Genomic DNA, 20,144 nt, shown 5'->3' on the forward strand with positions numbered 1-20,144 from the left:
GGGGGGGGGGGATACAAAGAGGCCAGGGAATCTTTTGGAAGAGACGGACGCGTTCACTGTTTGAGTGTGGGAGTGGTTTCACAGCTGTATTGCTGTGTCGAAACTTATCTAATTGTTGACTTTAAATATGTGTCAGTTATCCTTCAATACAACTTTTTAAAAATAAGGAGCACTACTTGCTTCGCATCCAAAACTTGAAAATACCAAATACATAGATAAGAGAATAAAACCATGGTCTTTTCTAAAGCATGCCCACGCACAAAAGTAACACTCCAAAATTATCTGCTGATTATGAAAGTAGCCTATCACTCCTCAAAAGTTAAATTGTTAACACTGAATAAAAAAGACCTTTTGCTCGGGTGGTTTCAGTTTCCTGAGGCTACTTGTGAATCATGAAACCTGTGGGGTGCACACGGGTCCCCACTGCTCAGGGTCCCCACTGCTCAGGACCCCCCTTCTCCGTCCTTCACGGGAGAAGCTGTGAGGCGTCCGTCTGCAGGAGCCGGGGCTGCCAAGGCTCAGACAATCCAACATCTATGCTCTTGTCTGTCTCCCACGTGAGCAATGGCAGGATCTACGTCAAAAGAAGCAAATTTAACAAAGACTCTTAAAAGACAGAGAACTGATGGTTGCCAGAGGGGAGGTGAGGGGCAGGTGGGAGTGGAGGGGGTTGGGGAGGGATGGGGATAAAGAAAAGGAAATGTACCCTGAAATTGGACATAATCAAACAAAACATGTTACAAAAATTCATGGTGTCAAAGAAGTGTGTATGTCAGAAAAGGAAAACAGAACGAGTCTCTTCTGCTTGTTCACCCTGAGAAAGAAAAGCCCTGCCCCCCTACTTAATGCCGGAAGAACCATCCAAGAGGCAGAAAGTCACCTCCTGGCGCCATAATGACACACAAAAACAACTTTAGAAGATTTAAAAAAATCATTCAAAAATGTTCATTCAAACCTGCCATTTAGAATCCAAAATTCAGAGTATCAAATCCAAACCTAGGACGGATTGTTTTTCAAAATGTCCTACTATGACACAAGGAGAAAAAGCACTGCCAACGTGTTTCCCTCTCTCCAAAATGACTTAGTGAGGTCGTCTGATTTAGATTTCTACAAAACGTTCTGAGGAATTACAGGCACATTCTTGAAAACAGGTCATTATTTATTAAAGTAACATAAATACCGGGGCACCTGGGTGGCTCAATCGGTTAAACGTCTGCCTTCAGCTCAGGTCACAATCCCAGGGACCTGGGATCGAGTCCCACATCGGGGTCCCTGCTCAGCTCAGTGGGGAGTCTGCTTCTCCCTCTCCCTCTGCCTCTCTCCCCACTCACGCTCTCTCTTAAATAAATAAAATCCTTTAAAAAAAAAAAAATAACAAGTATTGTGTTTGAGCTGTTCTTCTGGTGTTGAAGGTTTTCTGGCACGTGTAGCCATTCCCCCACATGCTCCACTAACTTGATCTCTTGGCCGCTAATAATCACCAGGCCATCAAACTGTCCCCCAACATGATGTCCCCTAAGCTCTTGTCCAGCCATCCACTTTCACCACCTTCAAAACCAGCCCAGTAACTTGTCCAAGGGGCCTCATCCTCCCAACTACACCCACCCATCAGTCTGTTTCTCACCTCCTCCGGAGGCGTTCATCCGAGCCCAGGGCCACACTATCCTGTACGCACAGGTTTCCCTTTGCCATTTCACTTATGCAAACTATGAACTTTCGAAGCATCTCTTAGAGTGCTGTATACAGAGGAGAGGCTCAGTAAGTACTTGAAGGGAAAACAAATGACCGAATGGCAATGAATTTAGGCTTTCTCTAGTCTGCTGGACTTTCTGATAAATCACCAGGGCCCTAAATTGATCTTTAAGAGCAAGTAGATTCATTTTAGTCCATGAAATGTGTTTACCCTGGATCAATCTACTAAAATCTTGATTATCTCACGCACAGTGAGTAGAGCAAATGGAGCACATGCGAACGGAAGAGGCAGAGGCAACGTTCCCATAAATGATTCTGAGTGGTCTGCACTCTGCGTAGAGATCCCTCAACAGGAGTGCAAAAACGCTCATCACTACTCACGAGACGGAAGGACCGGGAAGCCAGTCGCCCGTCCCCCCATCCCAGAGGTGAAAGCCTCACTACTGCCCAGACCTCTTGATTTCCAGCCCAGTGATTTTCTCACTCAGCCATTAATTATTAAGGAACATGATTTAGGGTCTCCAGGTGGTGTTATGGTCGGTAAATCACGGGCACTTTCTTCTACCAGACTCCTTCATCAGCTTCCACAATCTGGCCTCCAGTAACAACAATCTACCCATTAAAAATAGGTCTGCTTTAAACGTTTTGAGCAAGATGTGTACTCTGAGGTATTGCAGTTTGGGCCCTGAAGATCACGCCCAAGGCTTCTGCTGAGCTGGGGGAACAGAATCATCTGGAGACAGGCCTTGTAAAGCTGTATTTAATCTTTAATAACGCCCAAGCTAAAACACACTTATTTCTTGATCTTTAGAGACTTTACGTGACTTGTGAAATCGCTAGACTTTACTCACCATACAGTTTGTAATATACTTCACAACAAAAACATTGTTGTGTTCTAACTATAGTTATTCCCCACTCTCATCTGTCTTCAACTCATAAAATAATAAAACCTCCTTGTAATCCTTATGAATTCGCTCCTGCCGTCTGGACAGCAGGATGCACGTGCTTCCCACCCAGGGGTTCCGGGGCGAGCTGGGGCCTCCTGGAGGGGATTCATTCTCCCCGAAGATCAAGAAGTCTCTGCAGACATCCCCTCCTAAGAGCTGTCAGAGAGAGAGCTGTAGAGGAGGCTGCAAGGCCGCATTAATCACATTTCTGCGAGACACAACAGCAGAGCAGTGGTGTGGTCATTCCAGAGGCCCCAGACAGAACCACGGTTTCTTGGCTGCCCGCAGCAGCTCTAACCCACGTCAGGTCTTTACGCGTCTTTCTTCCTTCTCCTTAATTACACGTTACGCCCAGACCTGGAGTCCTGGCTCAGATATTCAAAAGGACAGTTACTGCTTGCTTGTTTGCCTGTCTCTTCCCGGAGGACCCACCCTAATCTAGGAGAGGGAGAGAAGACAAAGGAAAAATGAAAGGATTTTAAAGTCTAATTCATCAGTTATAAAATCAGAGGTAGTTCTATTCCTGAATTATCGCCTCGCTTTAACTTCCAGCTTTCTCGTTTCCCAGTTTGACTCCGAAATCCTGTGAAATTTTTTATAAACTTATCTTTCTGCTTTTATGTTTCAAAGTGCCTTCTAATTTTTTGGCTTCATTCTCTTTCATTTTATTTCGCAAAAATGAAGCTGAACTTGGTCACGACTTGTGCAGTAAAAACAGTACTCAACCAGGCTGCTTAAACACGGCTCTTGTGAATCTGATTTACAGAGGCCGATTCCAGTCTTCACGTTCCTGCGCAATCTCTTAATTCCAGCCCCTCTTCGTGCGCTCAGGCTCTGGCACCCTCCCACCAGCGCTTCCAAAACAGCTCGCAGATCCCGCTTCTCTCTTCTGTAATTAAATTTGTGGATGGCTCAATTATTCTTTTATTTTTTGATCTTTATTTTACTCTATTTCATCATGATGTGCATCTTTAATCCCCATCCCCTATTTCACGCATCCCCCCACCCACCTCCCCTCCGGTGAACCATCAGTTTGTTCTCTACAGTTAAGACTCTGTGTCCTGGTTTATCTCTTTTTTCTTTGCTCATTTGTTTCTTTCCTTGAATTCCTCATATGAGTGGGATCACACGGTATTCGGCTTTATCTGACAGACTTACTTTGCTTATTATACTTTAACTTACTTATTATACTCTCCATCCATATTGTTGCAAATGGCAAGATTTCATTCTTTTTCGTAGCTGAAAAACACTCCTGTGTGGGTGTGTGCACACGCGCGTGCGTACACTACCTCTTCATCCATTTGTCTACTGATGAACAACTGGGCGGCTTCCCGTTTGGCTACTGTAGATAATGCTGCTATAAACATGGGGGTGCACGTACCCGAGTAAGTGTTTTTGTATCGTCTGGGTAAATACCCAGTAGTGCAACTGCTGGATCGCAGGGTATTCTATTTTTTAACTTTTTGAGGAAATTCCATACTGTTTTCCAGAGTGGCTGCAGCAGTTTGCATTCCCACCAACAGTGCAGGTTTCCTTCTCTCCACATCCTCGCCAACACCTGTTGTTTCTTGGCTGTTGATTTTAGCCGTTCTGACGGGTGTGAGGTGACAGCTCACTGTACTTTTGATCGGCACCTTCCTGATCATGAGTGATGTCAAGCATCTATCTCTTCATGGGTCTGTGGGCCATCTGGATGTCCTCTTTGGAGAAATGTCTGTTCACGTCTTCTGCTCATTTTTAAATTGTATTTGTTTGGGGGGTATTGAATTGTACCAGTTCTTTATATATTTTGGATACTAGCCCTTTATCAGATGTGTCTTTTGCAAATATCTTCTCCTATTCTGTAGGTTGCCTTTTAGTTTTGACTGTTTCCTTTGCTGTGCAGAAAGTTTTTATGTAGTTTGATGTAGTCCCAACAGATTAGTTGTGCTTTTGTTTCCCTTGCCTCAGGAACATATCTAGAAAAAAGCTGCTACGGCCAATGTCAAAGAAGTTACTGCCTGTGCTCTCTTCTAGGATTTTTATGGTTTCAGGCTTCACATTTAGGTCTTTAATCCATTCTGAATTTGTTATGTGTACGGTGTGACAAAGTGGTCCAGTTTTCCCAACACCGTTTGTTGAGGGGACTATTTTTTGTTTTGGGTGTTCCTTCCTGCGTTGTCAAAGATCAATTGATCATACAGTTGTGGGTTTATTTCTAGGTTTTCTGTTCTGTTCCATTGATCTCTGTGTCTATTTTGGGGCCAGTACCGTACTGTCTTGATCACTATGGCTTTGTAATAGAACTTGAAGTCCGGAATTGTGATGCCTCCAGCTTGGCTTTTCTTTTTCAGGATTGCTTTGGCTATTCCGGGTCCTGTGTGGATCCGTACAACTTTCAGGATTGTATGCTAATGAAAAATGCTGTTGTTCTTTTGAAAGGGATTGCATGAAATGTGCAGATTGCTTTGGGTGGTAGAGACATTTTAACAATACCTGTTCTTCCCATCCGTGATCACAGAATATCTTCCCATTTCTTTGTGTCATCTTCAATTTCTTTCATTAGTTTTTTTATAGTTTTCAGAGTACAGGTCTTTCATCTCTTTGGTTAGGTTTATCCCTAATACCTTATTTTGAGTGCCACTGTAAATGTCATTATTTTCTTAAATTCTCCTACTGCTGCTTCAAATACAACAGAAATAGGTTGTATTTCTGTACATTGATTTTGTATCTTGTGACTCTGCTGAATTCACTTATCAGTTCTGGCAGTTTTTTGGTGGAGTCCTTAGGGTTTTCTATATACGGTATCATGTCATCAGCAAACAGCGGGAGTTTTACTTCTTCCTTGCCAGTCTGGATGCCTTGTATCCCTTTTTCTCGCCTGACTGCTGTGGCTAGGACTTCCAGCACTAGGTTGAATAAAAGTGGAGAGAGTGGACATCCTCGTCTTGTTCCTGACCTTGGGGGAAAAGCTCTGTTTTTCACCATTAAGGCTGAAATTATTAGCTGTGGGTCTTTCATATAAGGCCTTTATTATGTTGAGAGATGTTCCCTTTAGAGCTACTTTGCAGAAGGTTTTTATCATGAATGGATGTCGTACTTGGTCAGTTCAATCATTCTTAAATCGTTTTTAATTTTGTTAGAGAGTGTGCGTGCACACGTAGAGGGGAGGGGCAGAGAGAGAATCTCAAGCAGACACCACGCTAAAGTACTTCTCAAACATTCGAGATAAATCTTGTACTTAAGTTTACTCTGAACAACCAAGACAGACTCTATGAATGACAAGAGGTTTAAAAAACCAACATTTTAACATGCTTTTTAAAAGACAAAACATACACACTGATCTCTACTGGTATCTTTGTACAGCAGTTTTGGTACACAGACACTGACCTCAAGCTTCCTTCTACCTCAAGAACTGTTTTAAGTTCAACAAAGAACATTACAAAGTAAGAACAGTACCCAAAAGGGACAGCAGAGACTGGTACGGAAGTGGAGACGACTCCCTTAATTTCGATTTTTGTGCATTACGTCCTTCACGTATACAACAGACAACCCAGGAACTGAAGAGGCCAATTCCGCTAGAATAAAGACAGACAGAATCAGCAAAGACATGATGGGGGAATGGACGTGCATTACAGTCAGTCTCCCTCTTCAGAATTTTCTGTTAACCAGATTCTACTGAAAAGTACCGTACGCATCACTGAACCATCCCTGCATTCAAAGGCCAGTGATCTATCCAATAAGAAGTTTTCTTTCCTACAAATCAACTGTCCTCTCAATGTCATATGACGATTCTGTCTCAACTGTGATCAAGAAATCAAAGAGTATGACACAAATGACAGCAACACGGAAGCTCTTTTTTTGTGACACGAAGCAAGAACAGTGGGAAAAAATCAGAGATGCTGTCAAATGTAAAAGAACAAAGATTAAAAGGTGACAAGGATTTTGGAAGAGGATTTTGGAGTCAAGGAGCTACCCCCTTACAAGCAGGGGGTCAGACCCTGGGGAAACAGAAGGAAAACTTGATGTATCAGTTCAAGAAAGTAACTAACTACTCCCAATTTGAAATCTGCTGAATCTTGATCCCCTACTGCCTACAGAGACCTAGCACTGCTCTATGAAAAAATTCTAAAACCACACAGAAAAATACTGTGAATTGTGAAATAAATTCCTTTGATAATTCTTCATAAAAAGCAGAGTTCAGAAAATTGGAATACTTAGCAGCAGAATTTGCGGTGAGTTTAAGATATATCACTAATTTAGGAGCTACTACTGAAACACTGTATTCGTTTTTTCACCTGAAAGTGAAATTCTACTAATGAGCAAAGCGATAAAGTAAGCCCTATAAAAACGAGTTCAAAGGGGGGAAAGAAAAACATTTGGACTAAATTCTCATCAGGAAATAAAGCCTTGTTTTGAATAACTCAAAAGGGAAACGATTTATCAAAATTAAGAAAAATACCAAGAAGTGTAAGCATGAGTGTTTCACAGAATACTATTACCACGTACCTGTTTTAGGGTGTACTGAAAAAAATCCTTGTGGATTTCCACTTGTAATTTTGTACATCAGCTTGTCATTAGAGCTAGAATCTGGATCGAATGCCTCTATGTGGACCACTGATACATCCTTGGGAGAATTTTCTATTATCTCTGGATAGTAAACAGGCTCTGACGTCTGCGGTGCGTTGTCATTGACATCCTCGACCTCTATGTAGATCTCGACGAAGGATGAGAGAGGCACGACACCCCGATCCGCGGCATAGACTGTGAGCCAGTAGTGGGGGGTGGACTCCCGGTCCAGTCGCTCTGCAGTCTCCACGACACCTGTGAAAGAAAGAAGACGACCACTTGTCAACAACCACCAACTGCCACGCTGACCAAGGGGCAGCCTCAGTAACAGTTCTCATGTCTCAAGGGCTTATGCGTCACTCAGAGCTGTATGACCTTGGGCAAGGTGCCTCACCTCTCTGCGGCTTCCTATAAAACAGAGCGGTATGTTTACAGGTTGATCAAATGAGCGAATACACACATTCACAATTGGAAGAGCACTTGGCACGTGGTACCGACTGTAAAAGTCGTTGTCAGTATTAGACGTCAGGCACTATGCAGAACAGTCTACAAAGAGTAGGTCGTTGAAGTCTCAGAACAACCCACTGAGATGGGCACTAAGAGCTCAGCTAATAGCCCAATACTCTGTGTTTCCAAAGATGAAATTTATGACCAGTTGAGATCTGCAGATTTTTCTAGAGGTCAACCAGGGACCCAGACAGAATCAAAAAGCCGTGGCCCAGATCAGAGTCCCCACCATCCAGCAGCCCCTGCTTCCCACACTACGTTCCCATGACCACTACTAGAGTTTAGATAAAGAAGCTACAGCAATGCTCCTTGACACACTGTGGTTTGGTAACACACACCCTTTACAGTGGCTAAGAAAACAGAGTACGGCATTTCAAAAATCCAGAATAAAGGTTTGCTCAAGTCTCTCGTGCACAGAATGAATCCCTTAGGCTCATGGCAAGACAACCGGTGTGCTAAAAATATAAATTCTCCCACGACAATATAAGTTTCACAAGGACAGAGGCCACATCCTTCTTGAATGCCAGTATAACATCTGACCCAGCCGTAATTATTTATTTAATGAATGAACAAAAATGAATAGATGCCTTAATTAAAGTTGGTACAGAAAGTCCTTCAATGGGGACCCAAACTAGAATACATTTCCTACTAAGTCAACCAGTAAAAGAGGAGTTATAGGATTATAAAGAAAAGGTCATGTTCTAGCCCAGCCACTAAAACCAGTCAAAACCTTACTCAATCCCTGGAGTAACCACTTCTCAGGAGGAGGATAAAATGGAAATATCCATTACTCTTAGGCAAATCCCACCTTTTTATTTAATGGTGTGATCCTGTCCTTTGGCTTTCCCAAAATATGTCACTACATTTTTTCCTTCTGTATTAATCATTCCGAACGAATGCTACTTTTGGGGTTTCAACACTATGGTCCAGGTTGGACACTGGAACTCCTATAACTCTAGCATTACCGGTTTCTCATTTAATGCAAAATACTACAGGAAAAAGAACAAATGTCAATTTAATCTGCACTGAGACAGTATTTATCCCAACGAAACATAAATCTGTATTTCCTACTTTCTGATCACTGCGTAAATGTAAATCTTTGCTTATGTGAAGTAATTAATGTCACAAAGACTCATTTGTTTTGAATGTCAGATCATTATATCTAACACTTCCCAAAAGGTTTACAAGTTATAAATACCAAACTTAACTGAATATTAACATGTGAAATAGATGATCATGAAATGAGTACTGCTATTCAGAAAGCATAATTATTTACAACTGTTTCACTAATTCTCCATAAGCGCTCCGAATGGATCTGTAGTGCTCCTAGAAATAACGAACGAAGCCTCACAACTCTTCAATAAAAAGGAGCTAACTGGTCTCCCTATGCAGCAGAGGTATGGGCAGAGAAATTCAATGTTTTCCTGTTTGTCTGTTCCAAACACAGTCTATGCATACCCAATCTGTTCACTGTTCACCAAATTAGTAAAATTCTACCTGTTTTTAGCCTGAAAGAGCATCCTTAGTGACCAAGGAAAAATAATCTTTTCCAGTTTCTCTTTTCATCGCCCCCATCAAGGGACACAAAGGAAGTCAGGGAATAACAGAATGTTCTTTCTACTAGGATTGCATATTAATAAATGAGTGTACGTATGTTCCTCTGTGTTCTGCCATTAAAGTGTAACATAATTCATTTGACAGGTGAAGTATTAGCAAATCTCAGGAAGACAGCTACCTGGGGCTTGTATTCACCTCTTTCTGGTTCTAATACTCAAATAATTCTTGCTGCTATCGACTTTTTAAAACTGTGTCCCTCTAAATGTGATCTGTAGGCATTTAATAACAATGATAATTACAGAAACAAGTGTGTTCAGTGTTTACTACATGCCAGGTGCTATGACACCAGTCTTACATGCACTATCGTATTTGGTCATGACAGCCAACCCGACTACGTGTGCTGTTATTATTCCCATACCACAGATGAAAACCTTAGATTAAGAGAGATGAGGAATTTTCCCAGGGTCATAATAAATGGCAGAGCCAGAGTTCAAACACCAAGAATCTTTGACATCAGTGCCAACAAAAGGCCATCGGCCCATGGCAGTACGACAAAAGTGTAGTAAACAAAATTTAATGTGAAAACTCTAAGAAAACAAGTGAAACCTCTTATTCATTTTTTTACACGTCAGGATTCAGAAGGACTCTATTAAATGTTCATTCACATATAACAGCTTTCTCCAGTTTCAAGATGGAAGGAAAAACAGAAAACATGTATTCGCATTTTACAAACAAGTATATAACATAAAATGCAAATACAAGGTTTAAAATCACAGACAGAGCAGCTATTTCTTTTCCATCAAATTCTGCTTCGAGTCTAGTCTGTGAGCACCCAGGCTGCAGTGTTCAATTACGGGATGCCTTCTGCGGGGAGCTACTCACCCCTATCACCTGGCAGCTAGAGGATCAACCATATCCTCTTCACGACCTCCTAGCCACCACGAGGACGGGACGTTTCCAAGTCCCAGGTAACTTCCAGATCTTACTCAACATTAAAAGCTAGAGAGCAGGGGGGTCTGGGTGGCTCAGTCGGTTAAGCGTCTGCCTTCAACTCAGGACGTGATCCCGGGGTCCTGGGTTCAAGCCCTACATCGGGCTCCCTGCTCAGCAGAGAGCCTGCTTCTTTCTGCCTGCTGCTCCCCCTGCTTGTGCTCTGACAAATAAATGAATAAAATCTTAAAAAAGGAAAGGAAAGGAAAAGGGAAAGGGGAAAGGAAAAGGAAAAAAAAGAAACAGCCCCGGATCAACAGTTACGGGGCAGAAGTGGGATCTGAGACTGTCTGACTCCGGAACTCAGGGTCTTTGCCACGGCCTATATTGTCATGATCGGGCCCAGCAACACGGTCACACGCTCCACACCACCAAGGACACTGGGGGCCACAAGGAGACACTACAAGTTCTCAATTGCTTAAGTAAGGGTCCTCCCCACACTTGAAAGACAATAGAGAGAGAGGATTCAAGGACTCTGCTTGGCCACAGACGTTCAGGGGCAGTGCCCATGTGCTATTCTAACTGCTGATTCTAATTGTAAGCACTATTTTAAAAGCAGAAAGTAGGTGGGAAAAGACCACACGTATGCAAAGCTCTTTTATGTTGTGCTCTTTCATCTGCCTGTTCAGTCACGAGAAGCATCTATCGAAGCCTCCCGGGCAGAAACTTGTGAAGCAGGCATAAAGCACCGCGTTGAGCTCTGCCTTGAACCTGGAAGAGCAGACCGCTGGGCCAGGACCGGCTGGAAGCAGTCTACACAATACGGGAAGAAAGAGCAGCAGACCTAGCGTTGGTGCCCTCGAAATCAACAACGGTAGACCAGCAACCCCTCAGCACCCCAACAGTGCAGCTCCCTTGTTTTTACAGCAAGTTGAAAGGATCTGTCAGGTGTAGGAAGCTAAGCGGGTCTAGAGTTGGAATCCAGAATGAGGCACTGCTTCAGTCACGGGCTCGTCACACCTGATCGTTCTTTACGGAGGTCCTGGCCTCTGAGACCACCTGCAGACCCGCTGTCTGGAAGTCTGACCACAAGCAGCGTCCAGTCTCCCAGTCACGGTGTCCATATTCCTACCCGAGTTCCCAGTCCTTCTGGCAGCCACAAGCAGCACGGACACACGGATAACTTCAGCAGTACCTTCATTCATAGAAGAGAAATCCTCAAAATTCCACGTGGAGGACGTTTAGTTGGTACCTCTGACACAGGAAAGCAACAACTAAAAGGCTCCTCGCCAGCACCGGAAGTGAATCTACGGTTTCGTCTCAAAACCAACCCACTCCTACTTCTCTCTCCCTATGCATGACCCAGCTTCCAATAACCAGCTTCCACTAACCACTGATTTCGCACTACGGTATAAATTCCCTCTCCCTGAAACAATTCTCTGAGGAACCAACAACAAAGATAAATATTCAAGCTCCAGTCCTTAAGATACCTCTCTTTAACACATATCACAGTGATACCATACTTATTGGGCACAGACAGACATCCGGTCTCATCCCCGGTGTTCTTCCCCGTGTCTTCAAATGTCTTTCCCTTCTTTCTCTGCCATCTCTATCCTATTTTTTGATTCTGCTTTCACTTTCTGAGAGAGCAACGGCATGCGACTAGATGATGTGTAAGCCCAGGCTGAGAGAGAGAGGAGCGGGAGCCCAGACCTTCCACAACAGCCCCTCCAGCCACACAGGAGAGAGAAAGTACCAGGGAGCCTAGCCCTTCCAAATGTGAGAACGACATCTTTCTAATCACGAGGTTCTGGTACACAAGCAGTAGCTGAGGTAGGGGTGCTGCTTCGTGATTCTGGGATGTATATTTTGAATACAGAGACAAGTTTAGACAAGCCTGTTATATGCACCACCCAGCAATGTTACAAGGAATCATTCCTTTGCTTTAATGAAACATGACAGGGGCAATAAATGACTTGCTTTCCAACCTCAAGAATACAATGAAGACATTTTCAAGAAAAGTTGTTAATAAGCTGAAAAATTTGAAAGAAGCCAGAAATCTGGAGCTATTAAAGTAAAAATATTTATCATTCCAAACATACTATCTACGATTTCAAAGCCACCACCAGATGTCACTATGGAAACTAACTTTAAATGTGCATACAGTGGAACAGCTAGACTGAAAGGGGAAATAAATACAACGTAACTGTTAAAAGAGCTTGACCAATGTGGCTGAAAATGGAGCTCACAGCAAAAGGTCTTTCTAGAAGATTCATGCCTGTCCATATATAATAATTAGACGGGTACTGATGCTGTCTTTTCACAGACTGATTATTCCTAGGTCACAGGGTACGGTATTAGTTGCTCAAGTAAATGAACCAAAAGTAGAGGAAGGGGGGTGCCTGGGTGGCACAGTGGTTAAGCGTCTGCCTTCGGCTCAGGGCGTGATCCCGGCGTTATGGGATCGAGCCCCACATCAGGCTCCTCCGCTATGAGCCTGCTTCTTCCTCTCCCACTCCCCCTGCTTGTGTTCCCTCTCTCACTGGCTGTCTCTATCTCTGTCAAACAAATAAATAAAATCTTAAAAAAAAAAAAAAAAAAAAAAACAAAAGTAGAGGAAGGTTTCCAAGAATAACTAATTCCTATTGCCCACCATCGATGGCTAATGATGTTAACTCGAAATCATCCTTGAATAGGGAAGGCCAGCATGTCCCCCAGCTGACACAGGTGGAACAAGATGCTTTCAACACAGTCCTTTTTAAGGCAAAAGTAAAATTATACATACCCAGAATACTGCCAAAAGTATTCTAACTAACTCAAATTTCCATGGCCACAGAACATCTTTCTTCCTGGAATTTTCCTGTTTTCTTTGTTGAACAGGTCTTGGCCCCCTATCAAGCCCCAGTGCCAGAAGTTTCAACAAAACCTTGCTATTTCAGATTCTTCAGCTACTCCAACTCAAAAATACTTATCAGCAATGGCCTGGCAACATACCTTTGCAAACCTTACTTTCCTTTCTGGTAGATCATGCCACATGCCTTATTATTTTTTTTTTTTAACTTTTCTGGAACCAAACTTAAGACAGCAATTGTATGAAAAGCCTCTTTAGTCAATCATAAGAAAAACTAAAACATGAAATATAATTTTGGATAATATTTTCCCTACAGGGAAANGCAACTGACTACTCCTTCCTCCAATTCTGTAGTCTCCTCATACACAGAATAACTCTTCCGGAGATAAATGTCTTCCCAAATATAAAAGCAATACTCAATTTTTAGAAAAAAATTTTTTTCAACAATATACACTTTAGGGGCGCCTGGGTGGCACAGCGGTTAAGTGTCTGCCTTCGGCTTAGGGCATGATCCCGGTGTTATGGGATCAAGCCCCACATCAGGCTTCTCTGCTATGAGCCTGCTTCTTCCTCTCCCACTCCCCCTGCTTGTGTTCCCTCTCTCGCTGGCTGTCTCTCTCTCTGTCAAATAAATAAAATCTTTAAAAAAAAAAAAAAAACAATATACACTTTAGAAGAACAGATACCTTCAACACACTAGAGATGCAAGATCTATGTGTCTGGAATTAATCCATAAATGGTTACTCAATTTTTTCCTATTAGGGAAAAAAATCAGAAGTCTTACAGTTGTCACATTCAATATTAATTTGCTATGAAATAAATTTTAAAAAGTAGACTATAAGCTCCCTCTGAAAATGCAAACGCTTTGAGGGCAGAGATGTCTTGTTTAGGGCATGGTAACTAGTGGGAGCTTGTTAAGCATGTGTTGTCGAAAACGGATGTCCGTCACCAACAGGGAATTCTGAGAAACAGTCACAGCCAAGAGTCGTCGGGGAGACGGAAGGACTAAATGTGATGGGGGGCCTGCACAGGATCCTGGCCCAGAACAAGAACACCAGGAAAAAGCTAATGAAATCTGAATGAACTATGGGCTGAGTGAACTACTGATAAGAATGTATCAGTATGTGCTCCTTAATGATAACAAACATACTAATGTAAGAGGTTACTAGGGGGAACTGTGTGTGGCATTGGGGCGCTATGGGAACTTCATACTATCCACTCGGTTTTTCTGTTAATCTGTTTCCTTCTTTAAGTGACAAAATTTTTCTGAATTTGTTTTTATCTTCTTTTCATTAAATACAAAATTTTATATATACGTAAATCAAATTTTTTTTTAAGTAAGCTCTACACCCAACATGGGTCTTGAACTCACGACCCCGAGATCAAGAGTTACAAGATCTACGACTGAGCCGGCCAGGCACTTGCCCCTATAAATCAAATTTTTAAATGCCTGAGACCATACAAATTAGTAAATATCCCATGCTTTTGATAATAAAAAGAAAAGTCAAAATAAGTAAAATGAATCCACCACACAGCATCCCTCATGGGGCAGAACACCAGCGCGCTGCACGGTTCAACGGGTGCCTCTCCACCTCTTACCGCTAAAACCCGAGTAAGTCCTGCTGTAAAATTCTCTCTCCGGTTTAACTAAAGACATGGTACTGATTATTACCACGACCTGATCTTTCAGAACCAATGACCTGCTGTGTCATTTGAGGAGAAGCCATTTGTGCCTGGAAACCCAGCAAGCTCAGGGAAATGTTAATGATGCTGCTGGTGATGTACTAACCACAAATACACACGGGGAGCTCATGATGCGACAGACGCTATTTTAAGCTCTTCTACTTTAATTCATTTAGTCTTTACAGCAACTGTAAGAAGTAGGTAACAGGACCAACCCTATTTCACAGGGGAGGAAACAGTGTTCACGACTTGCCCAAAGTCACCGTTTGTGCACGTGGAAGTGGGATTCAATCCCAAAGACACTGGCTTCCGAGGACCCTGCAACAGCACCTCCCCGTCTCCGGCTGGGTCCTCTAATTAGAGAGAAGCATGAAAGCAACTGAACACAGCCTGCAGTTTCCACAGAAAAAGTCCTGGCTTCAATGGAATGTAAAAAACATAATGACCAGATGGAAAAAAAATCGGTTTTGCTGTCTTCACAGCATTTGGGGATCTAGGTAAAGTGCGTGATGCAACAGAAACCTTGTTGTTCTGTGCCTTAAGACATTAAGCACACGTCACGGTTTCAGGAGAAAAAGGAAACCATTTAACACCACATAACAGTAAATGTGATACAGCTTTAAAAAAAGATGTGTATTGGGGCACCTGGGTGGCTCAGTCGGTTAAGCAGGTCATGATCCCAGGGTCCTGGGACCAAGGCCCACCTCAGGTTCCCTGCTCAGTGGGGAGTCCGCTTCTCCCCCTCCCTCTGCCTCTCTCCCCACTCACACTCTCTCTCTCAAATAAATAAAACCTTAAAAAAAAAAAAGATGTGTATATTAATTACATAGAAAAATGTCAGTGATATACAAATTAACAAATGAAAAACCTTTATAAAAGTATATAAAGTATTACCTTGGTTCTGTTTAGCTCTGTTTTAAAAATAAAAATCACACGAACACACAATTTTAGGTGCGGGGGGGGGGGAAAGGCCTACAAATAAACACGCTGATGGAGAGACAATAAAGAAAATCAACCCAATGAACCAATGTTTTTATTCTTTAAATTTCTATAACAATGACTTTTAAGCCATATTTAAAATGCACATAAAAAGAAAAACCGTTAAGCACCGGCAGCCCTTTCTGCTAGTATAATCTTCGCATTTTATTTTCCCTTTGTTTTTTGATATACTTTCTTTCCAAGTATTTATCTGTTTCATTAATGTGAACAGATGTGTAACAATGGACAGTCTGACAGCTTCAACAACTAAAATTCAAAAGTATTTATATATGAAGCAACTTACAAAGTTTTAGGTCTAGGAAATTCTGTAATTATATTGCCCACAGTTAGGTCACAAATTAATGACTAAAGGGAAAGCTTTTTATGCAGTAACTGCCAATCTGTTTTTTCATTATTTAAACTACCTATTTAAATCCTCTTAATTAAAATGCAGATCTATCAACTCTTTCAATTAAAATTGTTGCAATAACTTTAAAATTAGCTGAGGAAGCTTTCTGACTTGCAAACTTACTAAAACATATTAATTAAGTTCATAATCAGATTTTAAGCATCATGTTTCAAGTCCAGGGATTTCTGCAGCTTTGCAGAGAGAGTCATTCCCATGGCAAGCTCTGCTAAACCATGTTTTCATGCTCTGTTGAGAAATGATTCCAAGTTCTGATTTCCATGTCAGAATCATTAATACTGTTAACGAGGGCTTTCATGGATAAGCTCTCCTAAAGAGGATAGTCCCTGGATATCAAAAGTAACATCTGAATACACATTAACTGGATAAAACTACACACACAAAACAGCCTTGGAGGCATTAAAATTCAAAGGATACATTTCACATACTTATGGCAATGTTTCTAGTAGTTTGTCGTGTATGTTAGCAGCTGTACAAGTTCAATGCTGATTATTTTTTCCACATTATATTTACTGGATGTACACTCAGCAAATGCTATATGCTGTATTATTTAAGATTTTATTCATCTGAGAGAGAGAACAAGAGCAGGGGGAGGGGCAGACGGAGAGAGAGAATCCTAAGCAGACCCTCCGCTGAGCATGGAGCCCGACCCGGGGCTCGATCCCAGGACCCTGAGATCATGACCTGAGCTGAAATCAAGAGTCGGATACTCAAACTGACTGAGCCACCCAGGCGCCCCTGCCATATTATTTAATCCTCACAATTACTCTGTAAGCTCGGTGGTCTTTCCTCATGCTCCTGATGCATCGGTTTCGAGCTGAAAAGTCACTTGTCCAAAATCATTTATTCACCATCCTAAGAGGAATACATTAATCAATGAATTCATTAGTGAATTCCCTTACCAGTTAGCCATCACAGCATTTACATTTAATAACTTGTTTAAGCCTCAAAAGTTAAGTAAATTGCCTTAAATTACCCAACTAGGTGCAGAGAAGAAAGAATCCAAAACTTGGCCTACCAGCTCCACAGCCCAGACTCCTGAGCACCAGTGTGCTCCCCTCTGCTTTTCTCATCCCTACGGGGGAGCACAGCTGTGATGCAACAGGGAGAGCTGGCTCTCAGGCCTCTTTCCTGTAAGCCTCTGTAGGTGATCCCCACTAATCCATCACTAGTAACGAAAAGCAAAATTAACACATAACAGAAGTTTACCAGCATTTGCCCATGGAAGAAGGAAGGACAGGACATAAAGTATAAACCCAACTAAATGTGGGCCAAAGAGATCCCTACACAAATTTCAAGAATCCCATCTGACCATGTTTAGGATAAAAAAGGAAAAAGGACATGAAATAGAATCCAACGCTATTCTAGATCTGGAAGGTTAGTTCACACAGTTGACCTTTGAACAACGTGGGTTTGAAATGCACGATGTGCACTCACACGTGGGTCTTTTTCGACAAATGCGGTATAGTGCTATAAATGTATTTTCTCCTCCTTATGACTTAACATTTTCTTTTCTCTAGGTTACTTTACTACAAGAAAACTATATATAATACATGTAAGCACACAAAATATGTGTTAAATAGACTATGTTATTGGTAAAGCTTCTGGTCAACAGGCTATTAGTTAAGTTTCGGGGGAGTCAAGTTATATGCAGATTTTCAACTGCCAGGAGGCTGGGAGATGGCAGCACTCCTGATCCCTGCGTTGTTCAGGGGTGAACTGTATTTTTCCTATGATCTTGCTACATAAAAATTCAGACTGAATTTATATTACATTAAACATAATAGGTGGCGTATAAAGCATTACATAATCCATGATCACTGTGAGAAGATCATAATTGAGCTGTTGAGTGCACTTAGTAACTTTAAAATACTGAGCGGTGGGTGTAGGTCCAGAACTCTAAATGTTAAGCCCGCTGTAAGGTTTGTATCACATAAAAACTGGTATTTTAAGGAATACTCCTCTTTGGAAAAGAAATCTCACTGAAATATTGGGACTAGATGAAAAAGTCAGTAACAGATTTTTTTTAAATTATATCCTAGAATATCCTCTTCATTAAAAAGGAGTTTATGTTGCTTATAATGTGGTCTGGATCTTCCTAGAAATTAATCTTAAAACGCATTCTTGATTTACACTTTCTTTAATTCATTCAACGAACAGGGTTCCTACTGTTTGCCAAGCATGGTATGAGGTGCTAGAGAAACCAAGAGTAGTAAAATAGGGTCTTGTGGGAAAGATAGTTAAATAAAAGAGTAATTTATTCTCTGAAACAGTGAAGAGAGAAGGGGAAGAAAGCACAAGTATTTGAGAAAGGAAACATAGTAATTTAACAACTAGGTATTTTAATATTTTCTATTTTTTACACAAAGGCCAAATAAATCTTTCTGAGGTTATGAGTCCCTGCCTGAATTTAATGAATGCAACATATAATTAAGTAATTAAAAAAAAAAAAGACTGTAACAATTCCATTTTGTGAGCTACCTAAATATAGGGAGAGGGGGTATATATATACACCAAAAATGTTGGGTTATAGGAATGAATTTTTTGTGTTAATGTTTTCTAATTCTTTCTACAAGAAATACACGTGCAGTACATAAAATTTTCAAACCTGTATGTGTAAAGGATTAATCCAAAGTGTACTCAACAGAACTTAAGAAATGTCAGCAATGTTAAAGCAACCTTTCAAAGTGACGAGTGATGGACAGGTTTCCATAAGCGGAGGAACAACTGCCCGAGACATTTGTATTGCAAAGTATGTTTTCGCATGAAGAAGACAAGGCACTATTCAGTGCTTAAAATGTCAGTTGCAATGACTAAGCCTCATGCCAAACTCCTTCCAGCACTCCCGGGCTAAAGAAGGAAAGGAATGAGATCCCTCTGCCACAGGCCGGTATTACACCGGCCACTATATAAACACAGCTCTTTCCAAAAGAGACAGTTGTCTCCAGAGTCCTAGAATGCACGAGGCTGGTAGAAGAGCAAGTTTTCCTTTCTCTAAGGTTTGTTTAGGCTTCCTATGAAACAGATTCTAAACACAGAACATGGAACCTATTTATTTTTCTTAAAATAAAACCGAAAAGACCCACATGCAGTTCAGCTCTGCCAAAAGGTAGGTACGTTTTATGTGAACCGAACACCAGTTGAAGCAAACACAAATCCCCCCTCCCTCTCTTATCCATTCCAAAATCACATTTCCCCTCACTTTTGATCCAAAAAAAGGGTTCTGTATTAAATTCTATTTTAACTCCAAAGCAGTTTTTAAATTTTAAAAATTCAAATTATTTTACAAATCTAAAAGGTGCAATTTAGAGGTAATATTCGGCTACTTTAAATACCCATCTACTGCCAAACCCAACACTGTAAGAACTCGGAAACTCAAGTTATGCCTCAATTTCCTCACATATAAAATGAGGAAAACAGATGTATTGGAAGGACTAAGTGAATAGTTCAAAATAAAGGTAATTACTACTAATAACCTATTGTGATGCTTGAGAAACTAAAGCGAATTCAAGATTTAGCAAGACTCTTACCAGAAGGGTAACACCTTGATTCCTAAGCTCTGTACTTAACGGACGCTACTATGACTCCAGGGAGTAAACTGGCTAACAGAAACTACATTGTGATAAAGCAGCTTTTAAAGAGAACTATCAGAGTCACTTAAAGACCAGGTGACCGAAATACTCCTAAGTGTTCTGAACTGAATACTGCAGAGCCAAAATTAGACCCCTGTGGCAACATCTTCAGTAGACATAAATAAATAAATAATTTCCACTGATGGTATAAAAAAAAGGTTACGTGTGCACAGCCCGCGTCAAGGTCGCTCAAGCAGCCTCTGACATCTGTTAACTCTCTCCCATGGCCCAATCAAGTACAGAATGACTTTTACGAGACACTATGAAGTCCCAATCTCAAGTACGGCTTGATAGTCAAAACTGGAAAGAATCAAATTAGAAATTTCTGGAGCAAAGAAAGAACATTATGTCCATCTTTGCCCTAGATACTATCTCCTTCCCCACTTATTTTC

The 20,144-nt window shown here is 41.5% G+C and overlaps 1 protein-coding gene across 1 annotated transcript in view; it reads right to left on the bottom strand.

Annotated features, from left to right (window-relative positions):
• Positions 1 to 20,144, bottom strand: part of FAT1 (FAT atypical cadherin 1) — a 109,675-nt gene that overhangs the window by 61,853 nt on the left and 27,678 nt on the right. The window contains 1 exon segment of the mRNA XM_008710459.2: positions 7,128 to 7,442. Coding sequence (XP_008708681.1) covers positions 7,128 to 7,442 — 315 coding nt within the window.

Source organism: Ursus maritimus, unplaced genomic scaffold (assembly GCF_017311325.1).
Source record: "Ursus maritimus isolate PB19 unplaced genomic scaffold, ASM1731132v1 scaffold_28, whole genome shotgun sequence".
NCBI classification, from domain to species: Eukaryota; Metazoa; Chordata; class Mammalia; order Carnivora; family Ursidae; genus Ursus; species Ursus maritimus.